This window comes from Lycium barbarum, chromosome 3 (genome assembly GCF_019175385.1).
Source record: "Lycium barbarum isolate Lr01 chromosome 3, ASM1917538v2, whole genome shotgun sequence".
Classification (NCBI taxonomy): domain Eukaryota; kingdom Viridiplantae; phylum Streptophyta; class Magnoliopsida; order Solanales; family Solanaceae; genus Lycium; species Lycium barbarum.
Window position 1 is genome coordinate 108,199,994 of NC_083339.1, and position 19,000 is coordinate 108,218,993.

General features: G+C 34.5%; 1 protein-coding gene across 1 annotated transcript; it reads left to right on the forward strand.

The window, feature by feature from the left end:
• Positions 1–7,429: 7,429 nt before the first annotated feature.
• Positions 7,430–17,501, forward strand: LOC132631767 (ATP-dependent Clp protease ATP-binding subunit CLPT1, chloroplastic-like). Its single transcript, XM_060347467.1, has 6 exons — positions 7,430–7,818; positions 8,119–8,154; positions 8,543–8,652; positions 8,794–8,973; positions 16,915–17,042; positions 17,113–17,501. The coding sequence occupies exons 1-6, from the start codon at positions 7,610–7,612 to the stop codon at positions 17,143–17,145; spliced, it is 696 nt and encodes a 231-aa protein (XP_060203450.1). The 5' UTR covers positions 7,430–7,609; the 3' UTR covers positions 17,146–17,501.
• Positions 17,502–19,000: the final 1,499 nt, after the last annotated feature.

Sequence of the window (19,000 nt, forward strand, 5' to 3'; positions counted from 1 at the left end):
GTTAAAACCAAACAAAATCAACTATGATCATGTTTTTTTTCAATACCAAACCACTAATTGGGTTTCTTTCTCGATTTGATTGGGATTATTGATTTGGTGAGATTTGTCGATTTTCTTTGTACGCCCGCATCTATATGTTCAACTCTATTCACAATACATATGTTTAGCCTAGATATGATTAACTCTACATTATCCCTGAATCATTAGTTGCCACATAATTATTATACCTACCTTGTTATTCACTGCATAATTAACCAATCTGTGCATTATACTCCCCGTAGTGTAGATCGTCAACCAAACGACCGCTAAAAGTAAAATAGAGCTCCCTAGTCCCAAACTATGTTTATCCAAATTTCAAAATTAAGAAGATAAATTTTGAGACATAACTTAAAATATAAATAAGGGAAAAGGTGTAAATATACACCTCAACTTTGGGATTTTGAGAAGATATACCCCTTATTAAAAAGGTGGTGTATATATACCCTTGTCATTACAAAATGATGCAAATATACCCTTTCTACTGACGGAATTTTTGGTAAAATTATTTAGCTTATTTTTAAATTTAAAAAATGTCACGTGCCTTTAAAAAAAGTCTACCCATTTTTTTTAGTGACTTTTTTTTTCTAAAGCCATATGATAATTTTTTTTCCAGTGGGTCTGGTTTGGTTTGTTTAAAAAAATGGGTAGACTTACTTTTTAAAATCACGGAGATATTTTTTTTAAACAAAGCAGACCCAACACATCAGAAAAAAATTATCATGTGGCTTTAGAAAAATATATCTACTAAAAAAACTGGATAGACTTTTTTAAAGCCACGTTGCATTTTTTTATTTATTTTAAAAACTATCAGAGAAAAGGGTATATTTGCACAATTTGTGTAACCGCGGGGGTATATTTGCACCATTTTGTAACGGCAGGGATATATATACACAACTTTTTAACAAGAGATATATCTGCTTTAAATCGCAAAATTAAGGGGTATATTTGTACCTTTGAGCCTGTTTGGATGAGCTTAAAAAAGCAGCTTATAAGCTGGAAACATCTTATAAAGCCAAAAAAAATAAGTTGGGGCAACTTATTTTTTTTTTGGCTTATAAGCTATTTTCAGCTTATAAGCTGCTTTAGAAAACTAAGCCAAACGGGCCCAATTAATTTTTTGTGCTTATTTTAAGCACAAAATGGCTTTAAGCTGGCCAGCCAAACACTCAAAAAAAATGAAAACAACTGTTAAGTCAATCCAAACGGGCTCTTTACCCTATAAATAAAAGGGATAAGGCACTATTACCCCCTGAACTATGCCCGAAGTTGTTACGACACACTTTACCTTTCCTCGGGTCCTATTACCCCCTAAAACTTATTTAAAACAAAATATTTACCCCCTAATCGCTGACGTGGCAAGGAGAGTGTGTTTCACTCTCTCTGAGAGAGTGAGAAACATAAAAAACGGGAAAAAAAATTCCTCAAAAATTTATATTTTCTTAAAATATGAAAAACTGAATTATTTTTAAAAAAATATGAAAATCCGTTTTTTTAGAAAATGAATCTGGAAAACTGAGTCTTCTTATTAAAAATTTGGATATTTTTTAAATTTGGAAAACTGATTATTTTTTTGCATATATGAAAATAAATCTAGTTTTCCAAATTTAGTTTTAAAAAACGGGTTTTCCACATTTTTAAAAAATAATTATTTTTTCCAAAATTTTATAAAAAAATAATTTTTTCACATTTCGACAAGAAAAACACTTTTTTCGGATTTTATTTGAAAAATAAAAGTGTCCTAGAAAATGAAATCATGAAAATCAAGATTTTTTAAGACATCTTAAAAAAATAATCAAGTTTTCCATATTTTTAACAAATCCATTCCATATTTTTAAAAAATTAATGTTTTCAGTTTTTTTTTTTTTTAAAAATGGGTTTTAAAAATCATTTTTTTAAAGAAAATCCAGTTTTTTAATTTTGTTTAATCCATATTTTTAGTTTTTTTTTAATGGGTTTTAAAAAAATCAAAATTTCAAAAAAAAAATTCTTAAAAACGGGTTTTAAAAATTATTTTTTTTTAAAGAAAATTCAGTTTTTTATTTTTTTTAAAAAATTGACACGTTAGCTGAATAATTTAAAAAAAAATATACATGTGGCAAAGAGAGTGTATGTTACACTCCCATATAAGAGTGAACATCAGCGTTTATGAGGGTAAATATTCTGTTTTAAATAAGTTTAGAGGGTAATAGAACCCAAAAAAAGATAAGATGTGTTGTAACAACTTCGGATATAATTCGGGGGTAATAGTGCCTTATCTCTAAAATACACAAAACATTAAACATTTGTTTTTTTTTTTTTGCAAAGCTATCAATAAGAGCTAATGCACAATAGAAGATTCCAATCGAAGGGGGAATAGGAGTGTGTGGGGAAGGTTGTCCCTACTCCCTACAATCGAGGCATGATCTCTGTGTGAAAAAGCAAAAAAAAAAAAAAAAAAAGTAGGAATTGTACTATGTATCTCAAACACTGTACTAAGTAGCTGAGTAGCAGTAACGCTATAACTTTTACTTCTGCACTGAAAATCAAGGAGTCATATTACTTATTCATTTTTTTCTTTATGCGTTTTTTAAAAAATCATAAATAAAGTGTACTTTTTATAATATTATCCTTATTTCTCTCTAATAAATTATACTTTAATCAATATTGATTACATTAAAAAACAATTAATATTAAGGTCAAAATAGAAAAACTTTAATTACTTTTATCTTGATTTTATAAATAGACAAATATTTTGAGACAAATATTGTAGTAATGTTGACAAGTAATATGAGATAGAGAAGTATTTCTTGCGCTTTGGCCTAAACGCGTCAACCGGTTCGGGTTAATCGGTTCAAATCGGTAACCGGACCGGTAAAACCGGAACTGGTTGAACCGGTTCCGGTTAACCGTTTATTAAATACCGGTCCGGTTTCTATTTTTTTGGAACCAGAACCGATTAAACAGGTAAAACCGAAACCGGACCGGTTAAACCGGTCGAATTTTTTTTTTTTTTTTTTTAAACATTGTCGTTGGGGTGCTTTGTTGGACCGTTGGCCAACGGTCCATTTGCAAAAATGGCCATTGCCAAATGGTCCCAAACCCACATTTTGGCCCCCCCAACCCCCCCCCCCCCCCCCCAAACTTTTTTTTTAACACTTTAACCCATCCCCACCCCTATATAAACCTCTCTCCATTACTATTTTAATCCACACCAATTCACTTTTCTCTTTCTCTCAATCTCTCAATTATAGTTACTTTGCAACAATTAGCCACTTTAAATTTCTCTCAATTAAATATTATAAAATCTTATTATAGTTTCAATTATTAATTTTGCAATTATAATATTGTTGGTGGAGTTGGTGATTTTGCAACAATCCGAAGTAGCTTTTGTGGATTTGCAATTCTAGCCGCCTTCAGTTTGTTGGAAATTAGTCCGGCAATTTGGTACCTTCGTTCCAACTCTATCTTTATTTTTCGCAATTTAATTTACGCAATTTAATTCTAGTAATTTAATTTGTTGCAATTTATTTTCTTGTGATTTATTTGAGTGTGGTTTAAATTAATTCTATTTAATAATGGCGAAGAGATTTAGACGTGGTGCCGGTAGTATTGGTATTGTTAGGGGTGGGTTTAATGAGGAAACATTTGTGGAAGAAACACCTAATTTAGGTATTGATGTTGGTGGAAATAATCCACTTTGAGCTTTCTTCTATTTACTTATGTTCATATTTTTACTTATATTAAGTTAGGAATATACCTAAAATATACTAAGAATATACTTATAATATACATCTACTTAAATTAAAAACTAGAAAGTTATATACTTGAAAAATAACTAAAATATACTTAATTTATAAAATACGAATTTATAAACTTAGAAAAAAATTAAGCTATAAATAACTTAAGTTATAATATATAAGTATATATAGTATACATATAACTTAAACACACACATATATATATATATATAAGTATATGTTGTATTGTTGTTAGTCAGTAAATATATAAACTTTACTTATAAACTTATATAACATATGTAAATATACCTACAATATACTAATAAATACTATAATATATATATATATATATATATATATATATATATATATATATATATATATATATATATATATATACTATACAAAAAACAAACAAAAAAAGAGGTTTTGGACACTTTTGAACCGGACCGGTCCGGTTTCGGTTTTTTAACCGGTGGCCGGTTCCGGTTTTTAAATCGGAAACCGGCCGGTTTGTTAACCGGTTACCGGTCTGGTCCGGTTCAAACCGGCTAACAGGTTTAAGTTTGGCCAACTCCTCTGCATAGCATTTTTTTACCATATTGTCTTTGACAGTTGTCAATATGAGAGCTACATTTAAGAGCCTGGTTGGCAAGACACAAGGGAATTGGAATTGAACGTAATTGGATATAATTACTTAGGTATGTTTGTTTGACTAAGTAGTTCACAAGTTAGAGGGGAATTGAGTGTAATTGAGAGAGTGTAATTATACTCTTCAATTCTCAAGGGTAGTTGAAAATTGGGTATAATTACACCGTGTGATTATATGAAAACTTTTTAACTTTTTTTTAAAAATTTTAATTTCTTTTCTTCTAAAGTTATTTTTATATTTCAATTATTTTAATTACTTTTGTTTAAATTTATTTTTATATCTATTACTTTAATTTCGTTTTTTATTTACTTTTTTTTTTTTTCTTTTCTACCTTCCCAAGGTAGAAGAGGTAAGGTTTACGTACGCTCTATCCTCCCAAACTACACTATGTGAATTTCACTGAGTATGTTGTTGTTGTATTTTTTACATATTTACGTTTCATTTTCTTTCTTCTCTTTTTACAACCTTACTTTAAAAACTTCATCATTCATTAAACGGAAAAGGGTCAAATATACCCTTGAACTATCAAAAAAGGGTTAAATATACCCCTCATTATACTTTGGATCCAAATATACCATTCCCGTTATACATTGGGTTCAAATATACCCCTCTATTATACTTTGGGTCTAAATATACCCCTACTCCGTTAAAATTGTCCATGGTGGACATGAGATATGACGTGACACTGACAACTCGGTGAGATGAACACCACATGGCATGCCACCTCACTACCCCAACCATTTACCCCTCTCTTCCCCTTCTTCTTCCACCACTATCATCTCCTCTCCTCCACAACCTTTGCCACCATTAGCACCACCACACCACATAACTAGAGGTTCTCTTGATTATGCGTTTCGCGTTAAAAGAACTGAGATTTTTGGTTCCCTTCCTTTGATCTCAATGTTCTAGGGTCGTGTTCACTTTAGAAGTATATTGGTTGATTTGAACACTGACACAACACAATTGCTGAAATTGATTGGTCTCAAGCAATAGTATTATATGGGGTGATTTTATGAAGTATTTTCTCTTCTTTTGCATCTAATCTAAGGCGTGTATCTAGCTTTGAAGCTCTTTAGCCAGTAAATAGGTATAATTTTCCTGTCCAACTGACATTTTGCTGCTATATGAAGAAAACAATTATTCATTTGCAATTGCCCTCTATTATGATATCGCTGTTGCAACTAAACATTGGTATCTAGGTTCTTAGTGTGTGATTTTCATTCTTCTAATCAATTGCTTAAAAGACACGGTTGCTTCTTTATCTTTATCGTCAAGTTTCACGCACTTAATTGGCACCATCAGGAATCTGAAAGGTCAGAAATTCCAATCCGAAGATGGTGGTGTGGTGGTCCCAATGGTGGCAAAGGTTGTGGAGGGGAAGAGATGGTAGTAGTGGAAGAAGAAGGGGAAGAGAGGGGTGAATGGGTTGGGGTGGTGAGGTGGCATGTCATGTGGTGTTCATCTCACCGAGTTGTCACTGCCACGTCATATCTAATGTCCACCATGGACAATTTTAACAGAAAAGGGAGTATATTTGGACCCAAAGTATACTAGAGGGGTATATTTGAACCCAAAGTATAACAGAAAGTGTATATTTTGACCTAAAATATAACGAGGGGTATATTTAACCCTTTTTTGATAGTTCAGGAGTATATTTGTCCCTTTCCGTTCATTAAATATGGGTCCTAAATGTGGTTATTTTGTGCACTTTCTCTGTTTATGAAACCTATCTCACAATATGTAGAAAATTACACTTAATGACCTTAAAAAATAGTTATTTTAACTTTTGACCCTGCTTGCTCTATGGACAAACTTTCAAAAGTCAAAAGTCTGGTTCTTATCAAATATGAATTTTTTTCCAAGTGAGGTCAAAAGTTCAAGATTCAAAGACCACCCACCTCCAAATTATTTTTGTAAGAGAAAATCACCGGGTAGCTACATTAGGCCCACATCCCATGTTATGATTGGGTTATCAATGTGGCAATTTGCAGGATTGTCCTTCGCTGGGGTGGTCTTTAATTTTTGGCCCTTAAAACAGTGGTCTTTAACTTTTGTCCTCCAGGCAGAATTTGAGGCAGAATTTACATGGGCATAATTCGGCCTTAAGGTAGAATTTTGCAACTTTTGCCTTGCGAATTTTTTTTACTGAGCTAGGATTCAAACCCACAACTTTGGAGTACTAGGCGAAGGGCAAAATTTAAAGACCACCCCAAATGAAGGTAAAAAATTAAAGACCACACCAAATGAAGGACAGTCCGCGCAAAAAAAAAGTTATCAGTGTGAGTAGGGGTGCTCATGATTTGGTTAAAAACCGATCCAAATCGAAAATCAAAATCAAACCGATAGAATAAACCGATATTTACTTGGGTTAGGTTTGGTTTGATTTTAAATTTTTAAAAACCGATAATATTTGATTTGGTTTTGATTTTACTAAAAGCAAACTGAAGAAAAATGCGAACCGAACCGACAAATTTTATACATAATTTTTATAATTATATATATACACAATATATTAATTTTTATAATACTTTTAAATAATTTATATAATTTTTAAGCAAAAGTTTATTTTATCTCTAATAGGCTAATGAACTTTATACCTTAAGCCGATTTTAAAGCTGAAATCCATAAATTCAAACTCATTTATTCAAAGAAACAGCTGTAACTGTATGAGATTTACTTAGATTTATTTTTTGTATTTCTTATAAACTTTATTCACTTAATTTAAATCATAAATCCTAAGACATTTTCTCCATAATGCATGAAACTATAGCTATCACAATAAAAAGGTAATAATAGATTATAAGTTGGACACTGATAGAAATTCTCTCCTAATTGTAGGAAAAAAACATGAAAGAGAGAAATACTGTTAATTTTATTCAAACCGAAAAACTGACCCAAATCGACTACAACCAAACCGATAGATATGTATTACTATATTTGATTTGATTTGGTTTTAATAATTTTTAAATCGATTAGATTGGTTTGATTTTGGTTTTAATCCAAAACGACCCGTGTGAGCTCGGCCCAAGTATCATTGTTCCCTCGTCCTCTTCAAGAGTGCTATCTTTCCAAGTTCTATCCACCTCACTTGAACCTTGTACGCTTCCTACACTGTTCAAAGTGCAAAATTCTGTACTCAAGAAGAAGGAATCAAATAATTTCTGTACTTTTGACCTCAATTTTAGGGTTTTGCTTGTACCAAATGGCGACTCACTGTTTTTCATTACTTTCAATCCAGTCTTTAACTTCGAATTCTAGCAACAGACAAAGTGAAATTAATACTTTAACCCATAAGTATTCTACTTCTTTTGCTGGTGTAAAGCTTTTGATTGGGCCACAGAATTTGAACCTTTTTAGTCTCACACGTCGTCGTTCGACAGTGGCAACTGTTGCCTTCAGCCTTCCGACTGCGTAAGCTTTAATATTGCTCCGTGTTGGGCTTTCATTTACTTGTAAATTACTCCCCCAGTTTCAATTTGTTCGTCTTGCTTTCCTTTTTAGTCCGTTTAAAAAGAATATCTGTTTCCTTTTTTTCCACGCGACATGTGCAGGACTAAAAAATTAAAGGGCATTTTAGTATATTCTAGGTATAGTTATGACTACAAGATTCAAAAGTCTTATGGCTGTCAAGTCAAAACCAGACAAATAAATTGAAGCAGAGGGAGTAAATTAACAAAATTTTGTTTGTGATTTTTGGTTTTTGCTTTGCAGGAAACCAGAGAGAGCTCCTTCTGAGAAACAGCCCAAGTATGTTTGCTCAGTGACTTTCATTAGTCTCTTCAATTTATATATTCCGGTATTACGGAATAAACAGTGTTTTTTCTGCTTCATAATATTACAGAAATTGATCAATCAAGTGTGCCTCAATCCCAGATTTTTGGTCTTTTAAAATGATCAAAAGGAAGATTAAAAATGGTTGAAAATTTGTCTCTCAATAATTTTATTAAGTATTGAGGGCTTTAAATAGCCAACTTGAAATTCAAAAATCTAAAATATCTCAACAAATCTAGTATGTTATGCTAAAAAATTATTGCAGTAACTGAAAGCAAATTTCAACAAGATCAGTTGGGGTATGGTTTATGAATCGTCTTTATCCATTTGATTTATAATGTGAAATAAGCTTTTGAATATTTAGATGGTCGGCAAGAGCAATAAAGGCATTTACAATGGCTGAATTAGAAGCAAGGAAGCTCAAGTACCCAAATACTGGCACTGAAGCTCTCTTGATGGGCATCTTGGTCGAAGGTTAGCGTCAAACTCACTGTATGCTGCCGTAGAAACTATATTGTGACTCCTAGTGTGGCATGTGTGTATGAATTGTATTTTTTCTATTAGGTTAGGAAGATGGTTTTTTGAGTATGAATGAAGAGAGATTTGTTTTGCTAGGAACCAGTTTGGCTGCCAAGTTTTTGAGAGCAAATGGTGTAACCCTTCTCAGGGTGCGGGATGAAACTGTGAAGTTGCTTGGAAAATCCGACATGTATTTTTTCAGTCCAGAGCATCCTCCCCTTACTGAACCAGCTCAAAGGGCTCTTGACTGGGCTGTCGATGAGAAATTGAAATCAGGTAATATCCTTGCTTTCTATTAGAAGACTTATATATCATTTATGGATTAGTCCAGAACAAACTCTGCTATGAGTACACTATGCACATAAAAAGCTTAAGATATAGCAGACTTACTTGAAGGGTTTTAACAGTAATCAGTTCTAGATAGTATACCATTTTCCACAGTACATAGACTGGTATGCATAAGGTCTTAATGACAAGAATTAGAGCAGGGATATTAATTTTTTTAAAGGTATAATACATAAAATCCTCTTAAAAAAGGGATAATACATAAGATCCCCTCTAAACTATAAACGGATTCCCAGTTATGCGCTCAAACTTTTCGAGGGACCTATTACCCCCCTAAACATCTTCAAAGTGGAATTACGAGGGACCTTGCATGTGTGCTGCCACATATTCTCCATTACTCCCTTTGTGTAATTTATGTGACGGACTTTCCTTTTTAGTTTGTCCCAAAAAGAATGGTACCTTTCTATATTTGGAAACAATTTAACTATAATGTTCTCATTTTATCTTAATAAGATAAGATGATTATAGCCACACAAATATCTAAGTTTCAACTATTTTTCTTTCCTTATTAAACTTTGTGCCCAGTCAAAGTGCATCATATAAAATGGACAGAGGGAGTAACTTTTATTTTTTTTTCTTTCCAAAACATGATTTTTTTTTTTTTTTTGCTGAGGAGGTGGTGGAAGGGCAAACCAAAATGGTTGCAACTCCAATGGAAAATGATTTTCTTTTATTTGCACTATACCTTAAACCAAAATGGTTGTAACTCCAATATTCCTTTATTTTACTTGCAGTGTACCGTAAACCAAATACCAATGTACGCCCTACGCCACTACCATATAACGGTTACTTTTGTTATAGTTCCTTACATACTCTCTTCTTTGTTTCATTTAACTGCACTCTATACAACATCCATCAATATCTCCTCTTCTTCTTCTTTATCGTTGTGCATGTGCAATAAAATATCTTAGAATTCTCAGTTAATCCAAACAAAATATCTTAAGGAGAACTTCAATAATTGAGCATGGCAAGATGGTATGTAAGTAAAGTAGGGTAGAGGAGTGGGCCCATTATCCTCGAGTTTCGAAGGCCCCGGTTGGTTCTATGATTGGCCCTAGACGAATTTCTCAGTCATGCAAAAGATGGAGCATGGCAAGATGAAGGCTAAAGATAAGGTGTATGTTGTGTTACGTGGTAACATGCCCGTTTAATACCATTCACGGCGTGGGTGTGAGGAAATGGTTTGGAGTAAAGAAGAAGAAGAAAATGAGAAGCTATGTTAATGGGTGCTGTATACAAGAATCAGATAGCATCAACCGTTTGTTCCTCCACTGTCAAGCTGCCAGAGACATTTGGAGTATGTTTTTTAACCTTTTGGGGGTGAGCTGCGTAATACCCCATACCATTAAAGAAGCATATTTTAGCCGGGGTCTCTGCAAAGCAGGTAAGGCTACAAAACCGATATGGAAAATGGTACTAGAGCATATTGGAGCTCTGGGAAGAAAGAAACCTTAGATGCTTTGACGGTATCACTTCCCCTCTATACAAATGTAAGGCTAGATGCCTAATGAGTTTTTTGTTGGTGTAAAGTTGATCATGGAAATAGTCTAGATAAATTTATGAATTTTGTTAGTTCCTTGAATTACTACTAGTAACCACAGGTTCATCGCCTAGGAGCTACCTTTTTAGCTCAGCTGATGTAACTTTGGCATCCTCTGGATGTATTTCAATGAATTTTCTTACTTGATCAAAAAAAAAAAAAAAAAAAAAACTAAGCTTCTCTTTAACCTTTTTGCCATCTTGCTTCAACCATGTTCCATGTGTGTTGTATTCCAAAAACTGACACATCAAATTCAGATAAGAAAGAATAATGCAGTTTCCGGCAATAGCTCTCTTCCCACAAGGATTGTCGGATCTTTTCAAAGGGGAAGAAAGGTTTTCAACCCAAACAAAAATTCCAAGAGAGGAAAGAGAAAAAGGAGGAAAAAGAATTTATTTGTCGATTGCTATATCAGCAATCAAGGTGGTCAAAATTCCACTTCTAAAATGTTAGTGGGTGGGGGTGATAGAGATTCCTTGCGAAGTTTGAGCATTTAACTGGAAATTCCCTCAAAGTTTAAGGGAGGATTTTATGTATTATCCCAAGTGGAATGTCTCAAACCTGTAAAATTACTGAAACGTATGTTAGAGCCCCTTTATTATTTCGTTAATGTCCATTCTGAGATAGCTCAAACTCAACTAAGAGAATTAGGTGGAAATATCAAAACTTCAAAGTTTCTAATCCATCAAATAAGAAATCCAACACCTATAAGCTTGTATAAGATATATTTAGGTCCTTGCTGCCTCTTCTTTTCTGTAAAAAAATGAAATCATGTCATAACCCACTACCAAATTGTCCGTCAGTGAAGAAGTACTATGCACGATATGGCTAGAATAAAACTGATTGATTGCTGCAAGGAAGACTCTCACTTCTTCCTGCAAGCCACATTGAGCTAGCAATGAGGCATGAGTGCGACATTTATAGGATAACTCACCAGTACTATCCACAATATGGCTAGAACAAAGCTGATTGATTGCTGTTGGGAAGACTTTATGTCACGACCCAAACCGATGGGCTGTAACAAGTGCCCGACCACTACTGGCCAAGCACTCCCGTGCTTGCATTTACTTCTCACTAACTATCCTGGGCCCATATACAATCTGTAACTGAGCTATACTGTCTCTCGAACAATCAACATACGAGACACCGTACCGGGAACTCACGGCCAACGCATACATATAAACATAAACACTGAGAATAACAGCATGAGCCGATTTGGCCGCCACACATATATACTGTACAACAAAATGAACGCCGACGAGGCTGCACAACATCACGGCTACATATCACTGTCTACAGACCTCTATGGAGTATAAACTGTAGAAATGACAGGACAAGGCCCTGCCGTACCCATATATGTACGTAACCGAATAGCATACCAAAAGGGTTGTAGCTCCGGATCAATGGAGCGTACTGACTACTGCTGAGGGGAGGTCCTATTGCGATGGATCGTCCGACTGTCTACCTGATCCTGCGGGCATGAACGCAACGTCCACAAGAAGGGACGTCAGTACGATTAATGTACCGAGTATGTAAGGTATGAATAATAACATAGTAAGAGATGTAAAGTATGAATAATAACAGAATGGAAATATAGAGCATATCGTAAGATAAAAGAGTAACCTGTACATATGAGTGCCTCTTAGGGCGGATGCCATGCATGCTTAACTTTCTTTGAAAAATATTTCTTGTTCATGTATACATAAAATAGAACATATCATTTTGCCGAGGTGTCGGCCCGATCCATTTAACCACATATGTCCCGCGTCCGGGATGATAACATGTCATATGATACCAGCTCATCAGGTGGCCATGTTCCTATAGCGCCTCGCCCTTTTTCCCATATTCCCCATATACATATACATATATCATATTCATGTGTCATATCCATATATCATATAAGCAGCATGCAGGAGAGCCCAAAGAAAGTTATAACTCTATCAGAGTGACGTAAGGTCGGTAACCTCCGATTATATTATGGAATAATCATCGCTCTATCTCACCTTGAAGGAACAATTATTTTAAGGTGAGGCTATCAATGAAAAATAACATCAAGGGAAAATATAGAATAAGTTCATAAATCTCATAAGGCGTCAATTCATAGACTTTGAAGTCTTCAGAAAATAGAGTCATTATCAAGGAATAAAATTGAGGATCAAGAAATAGCTCAATATTCTCATATTCATATTAAATCCACAACTTGAGACTTTCAAACATGAAACCATTCTCATCACAATCATCATAGACATATTCTCATCTTTGAGATCATCGTTGTCATTACAAAAACATGTCCGTCGTTGTAGTAATAAAAGCTTACAAAATCATAAACCTTTGTTTTGGAAAAATACGGACATTTTGGAAAACATTTACGGGTTATCAGGAAGGGAATCGTGCTTTGGAGTCATAAACATCTAGCTTTTGGAAACAAAGAAGTTATGAAAACATTTATGAAATCGTACCATAGGAATCATGCCTTTGAAAGAAAGGGACAAGCCTTAACATACCTGTTCGACCTCTTATTAGCTACGCTTATTCGTCCGAGCTCGCAAGTCTACATTTAAGAGGATTTACACTAACATTAGTCTCTTTATCGCACACTTGTTCCAAGTTTCAAATCAAACTATTCTATATTCTGCCAAAAATCGGGCAGCATTTTCCCTGTTTATATGCCTAGTCCGAATTCTCAATTCAACAACCAACAACAACAATAACAACACCAACATCCATAACATCATTTCCAACACCAAAGTATTCCATAGAACAGCCCACACGCTGTTTTCCAACTTTCATAACTAATCAACCCATTATACAATTTTTTTTTTTGAAACTGGTAACTTTTTCTATATAACCATTATACAATTATTTAGCGACTTTATCTCCGTAAATAAGCCTTAAATAATACCAAAAGAGAAAGATTCATACCTTTTTTCTTGTTAAGACAGCAATATCCTCAATATCCACGCTAAAATCCACCCCAAAACAATACTAGAATCACAACCATGCGTTACCCGGACCTAAACTACTACTCTGCTACTTGAAAATTGCTCACTTTTTGTTTCCCCTTCTCTCTCTCTTCAATTTCTGGAAATTTCTAGCAAAATCTGATGGAAAAAGGGGGTTATTACCCTTTATATAAGGGTCAAATTCGGGCCGGGTTTACTGTAGCATTTTACTGTAGCAGCATTGTAGGATCGGTTACTGTAGCAGTAATGTAGCACGCGTTTCTGCTCTGTTAGCTGAACTTGTAACGTCCATTATCTACTCCGATGTCCTATCGACGAGCGGTTTGTTGCGTTGGAAACTAGACTCGACGAACTTCATTTTAGGCTTTTGTTTCACCTTAAAACACTTCATATGCTAAGAGATATTCGTCCCTAAAGTTGGACCAAAATTTTCACACAAAACATTACCCATCCTTTCTCCAAAGTCGTACTACTCCATTTTTTCCACTCATTTCCTTATAAAACCTTCTGGTATACCTTATATACATCCTTCACTTATTAAATATGCTTAATAATGCTTGCTCCTTATATTCCAAAGTGGTTTTACTTAACCCTAACTCAACGTACTTATGTTTCAAATTTGATAAGTGTTCTTCGAAGATACGGGGTGTAACACTTTACTTCTGCTTGTGCTCCACATTGAGCAAGCAATGAGGCTTGAGTCTAACATGGGACAACTCGCCTTAGGAAGTAACGTCAGTGGCATTGAATGTACAAATGACAACTGCTTTCTGGAGAGGTGGATATCAGATCTGTGAAGTTCCATCTTACTACCTCCAAATAGGCAAATACTTTAAATCTTCGTTTTGTGACATCTGGAACTTGCTCCTCTAGTCATCGTGATGGAAACTTAGCAGCTTTAAAGTTATTCAGACTTCACAGGGTTTTCTAGTTGTCATCTTTTAGATTGGCGACACCTATTAATCGGTTGGATATTGGTGCAATTGAATCCTTTTTATGGACCTAATTGAGGCGTGTAAGTGCGCGATTAAAGTAGGCTGGACCGAAGAGGGTTACAACATGAAAATATTGACTCGAGTACAATTTCTTAACATTCCATTAGGATGCAAAGTTGGTTATCTCAAACAAGGTCCTTGTAATAGATTTGTAGTGATTGTGTTCTTACTGCTTAGGTTGCTCCCCATTAGATTCCGGCAAGTCTTGTTGATTGATCACACTTGAGCTGAAGTGGTGTTAAAAACTAAAAAGTGGTACCACAAGATAGATTTGATGGCTTTGGTGGCTTCTATTATACACTGTTTTTTTCTTTGACTGTTTCATACCAAATCAAGGGATAGAAGAAGTTTATGTAGTTTCTTGTATTTGGTGTGTCTGTGTGTATTGGGTTGCTTTTTGGGGTGGGTTGGGGGGGGGGGGGGGGTCTTGTACAGGCAGAGCATCCATTTTTATTCAGATCTATTTCATTCTAATACTAAATAATTACCCGCTAGGGTGGCTCAGTTGTTTGAGCATGAGGCTTTCATATGGAGGTCTCAGGTTCGAAACCCCCTGCCTACGACAACAGGAGATTTGCCTTCTGGGTCGAGTTCGTCGCACGGGGCTTGCCTAGTGCGGGTTATCTCTCCTGTGTGGTTTGCGAGCTATTGCACAGGAGCTGGGTTTACCCTGTGCGCACCCAAAGGGTAGCGGCTGCGGGTTCCCATGTCATCAAAAAGAAAAAAAAAATACTAAATAATTTGTCGTATAAGACAAATTAGGGGTTATCTAAGACTAGAGATTCCCTAAATTTTATACTTATTAGTTATTCCTACACTGATATAAAATCTCTACTGACAAACATCGGATCTGATGTAAGGGTAAAACCGACAGTTAACCTTTAATCTCAAGTAGCTGGTATCGCCTTAAGGATTTTTTGCTTCCATTTTCTTTTATTAGTTGCTAGGTCTGCTTGTTTCCGAGAGAGTGTCTACTAAAATAACTTCGCTTCATGTGATTTTTGGTCTTACCCATCCACTTTAAGAACTTCCAAGGTGTGCCTGTATGATTTTTCTTTAACTTTATGCCATGAGCTCTAATAAAGTTCTTTATCCAAAAACAAAAGGAAAACTTTGATGATTTTAAGTTATTTTAGGTATTTATTTACTTACAAATAGCATGTGTTATGCATGGACACAATGTATGCAGGCTATATCCTGTCCTTATTTCTTGAAACTGTGTCTTGTATACACAGAAAGGCGCTTTTCCATAGCATATCCTTAAATTTTTAGAAATTTGTTGTGCTGAGCTTGAGGTCAAATGATGATATATATTTTGCCCGCTTGTAACTCCTTCAGCTCTCTTTAAGCTGCTCCATTTACTAATTTTCTTCTCGACCTGATTTTGAGGACGGACTGTAGTAATGGAGTAAGACCATCTCAAACAGTAGTTTGAAGATTATACTTTTCACGTAGTTTCATTTCATGTGACTCTATTTGATTGAACTTGAAGTTTAAATTGCCCTTCAACAAAAAATGTCCGATGATCTCCTTAGGTTGCATATGATGTGGACAGTCTCTCAAGTAACACTTGTACCTTTCCCATGCTTGTGGCAGCGATTCAGAGTCTTTCTGAGTAAAGTTAGCCATTTTCCACTTGCATCTTATGTAAGTTGTAGTAGAAATCAATTTAAAAGTAATGGTTAAAACTTAAAAGTTTGATAGGAAGTTTCGTATCAAATTAAAAAATTTCTTAGCTTAAATTTAGTATCAGTTGAAGCCTTGAAGGTGGTAAATAATTTTGGATATTTTAAAATGGAAGAAATGTGTAAATTAGGATATCCACAGTATTCATGTGTACTTTCCCCATCTCAGAGTAATACAACTACATCATCTAATGGATCTTGTCATCTTTAGATTTTCTGGCTGTACATGCGCCACTGGCACTTGGGAGTTTCCTGAAAACAGATTTTCTGACTCTTAGCTACGTCAATCTTTTTTCCAAAAAAAAAAATAAAAAAATCAGATTTGTTGCATCAAGTATCCGAGTCATGTCAAGTCTATGTTGCCGAGTCGATAGCTATGCGGCATAGGCCCGTGACAAGCTTGTTCACCTGTTTCCTGGCAACATTATCATCATCTAATACATACACTGAACTGATATTTTTATCCACCATTGTGGCGCGTTACACTGGAATCGATAACTTTTGTGAAGAGGGTGAAACACCTTAATTTTAGAACGATTGCATAGCATTTGAAATGCATGGTGAAGCTCACAGAAAAGATAAACTGGATGCCAACATTGAGCTAAAAATGTGAACCCAGGCTCATCTAACTGGAGATATGGCAGGTATCATTAGACTCTTGTTTACATGTATTTGTGATGAATTTGCAGGTGAAAGTGGGGAAATAACAATAGCATATCTGGTTCTTGGTATTTGGTCAGAAAAGGAATCAGCTGGACATAGAATAATGGCTTCACTTGGTTTTGATGACGAGAAGGCTAAAGAGTTAGCCAAATCTGTAAGTTCCGAGCTGGAGTTGTATTGCTATTAGTTCGTCAATGCGGTCCTGATATATTTTCTTGTTTCAGATGGACAAGGACATTGAGATGAGCTATAAATAAGTACTGCTGGAGGCACAATCAATAGAATCATCCTTTTATGACAATCTTCAGCTAATTTCTGCTGCAGAAGAGCTTAGTAACAAGCGTTCATGGCCTTGTAGCAATTTTACCCCATGCACAATGATTTCTACTCCTCTTTTTGGGTAGAAGACGTTCTGTAATCTAAACGGCTGGAAAATTAACGCCATCAATTTTAATGCTGTAGTATTCCCCAAAATGCAGTAGTCTTTTCGACCCACTTTTTTTTTTTTTTTTTGGCTTGGGGAAGTGTTTTCTTTTAAGGTGTAGAATGCTCTCCGTTTAAAGGTTAAACCTGTATGCAATGATGATGCCAGACTAACATGGGGATTCGTGTGCCTAGGGGGCAAAACTATAACTTGATTTTTTTCATTTTACTGATGAGAGCAAATCAAGTGAGGTTTGATCTAGCAATACAAGTTCCTAAAAGAAGTCAAATATTTTAGTTTAAATATTTCAGCTTGGACTAGTAAATTCTAAAGAGAATTCACAAGCTTACATTTTCTCGTAATTCTCACCCACGATAGCTTTATGAATGGTTGCATGCACCGATAACATTGCCTTAAGCTCAAGATAGTACCGGTTATATAATCATGGAATGGAATGATAGATTCATATTGGTTGTCGATCAATAAAAGGGATTTTAATTAAATTTCCTTGAAAATTTTTATGTGCAAGCAAAAACATTTTTTTACATACGTATATAAACTTTTGAACTTTCTTGATATAAACTAAGTTTTCAATCTAGTTGATCGCAAAGGTAGTTTAAAAATTGCTTTAAGTCGCATGAATTTTTTTGAATTCTCTTGTTAAAATTCATGGCACAGCAAGTGCTTACAACAATACTTCTTCTTTATCCTGATTTGAAACGGGCAATATAAGCAAGCTTTTAAACGGAGGTATGAATTGTTATATGATTTTTTTCTAACTCAAACACCCATAAAGATTTAGAAAGTATTTTCTCAACATCGAATGACCTACTTTGGTGTTTAATGGGAACGTTTGAGATATCTATTGACTAATGTTTTATAGATGTGCTAGTGGTTGCAAAACCAAGTTGAACGAACAAGGAAGATAGCAACATCAAATGCACAAGCTAACATTGGGTCCTTGTGTGCTGCTGAAGTTACCGCTCAATCAACGGAGTCGTTTGGACATGTTTTTTTTTTTTTTTTTTTTTTTTTTACAAAGAAAATTCCCAAATTAGTGGTATGGCTAGCAAGTTATTACAAATTTTCAGATCCATCTGGAAGTTGGATTCAAGTTTGAGAAAGTGTTGCAAATCAGTTTTCACTAAGAAATTACTTTGGGGAATTCTCAAATTTTCAAATATTGCCCCAGAAATTAGATAGAAACTCCATCTTTATATCATTTATCTATATACCCAACTAATTATAAGCTAACCACTTTCTCCTTCGATAAAAATCGAAAATGCATTTAGGTTTATAAGCACGTTTGATTGTTTATTTCAGGTAAGAAAATGCATTTAGGTTTATAAGCACGTTTGATTGTTTATTTCAGGTAAGATCATCGAGTAGGGGTGATTTTGATAGGTTTTAAAAATTGTGGAGTATAAATCATGTTTCATATATATATTTTTTAAACTACATCTTGACCTAAACTTAATTTCAAATATATTCTGCGAAAAATGATTACGAAACACAATTTATCTTCAAATCAAATTCTTTCAAACTAAACAATCTTGTTAAGACATACCTTCCCAAAAATTCTCTCTTCTCTCTCATTTGTAACGGCTTTTAACGACTATATTTTGTACGGTGACCGAGAAATTAGGGCTCCAACATGGATTCGTTGACTGCTCCTGCACCGGAGAAAT

What these genes read in the sequence shown, in the direction of transcription:
- LOC132631767 (XM_060347467.1), top strand. Translation starts at nt 7,610, where the DNA reads ATGGCGACTCACTGTTTTTCATTACTTTCAATCCAGTCTTTAACTTCG. An exon ending in CCTTCTGAGAAACAGCCCAA is followed by an intron (nt 8,155 to 8,542) that starts GTATGTTTGCTC and finishes TTGAATATTTAG; the next exon opens with ATGGTCGGCAAGAGCAATAA. An exon ending in CTAAAGAGTTAGCCAAATCT is followed by an intron (nt 17,043 to 17,112) that starts GTAAGTTCCGAG and finishes TTCTTGTTTCAG; the next exon opens with ATGGACAAGGACATTGAGAT.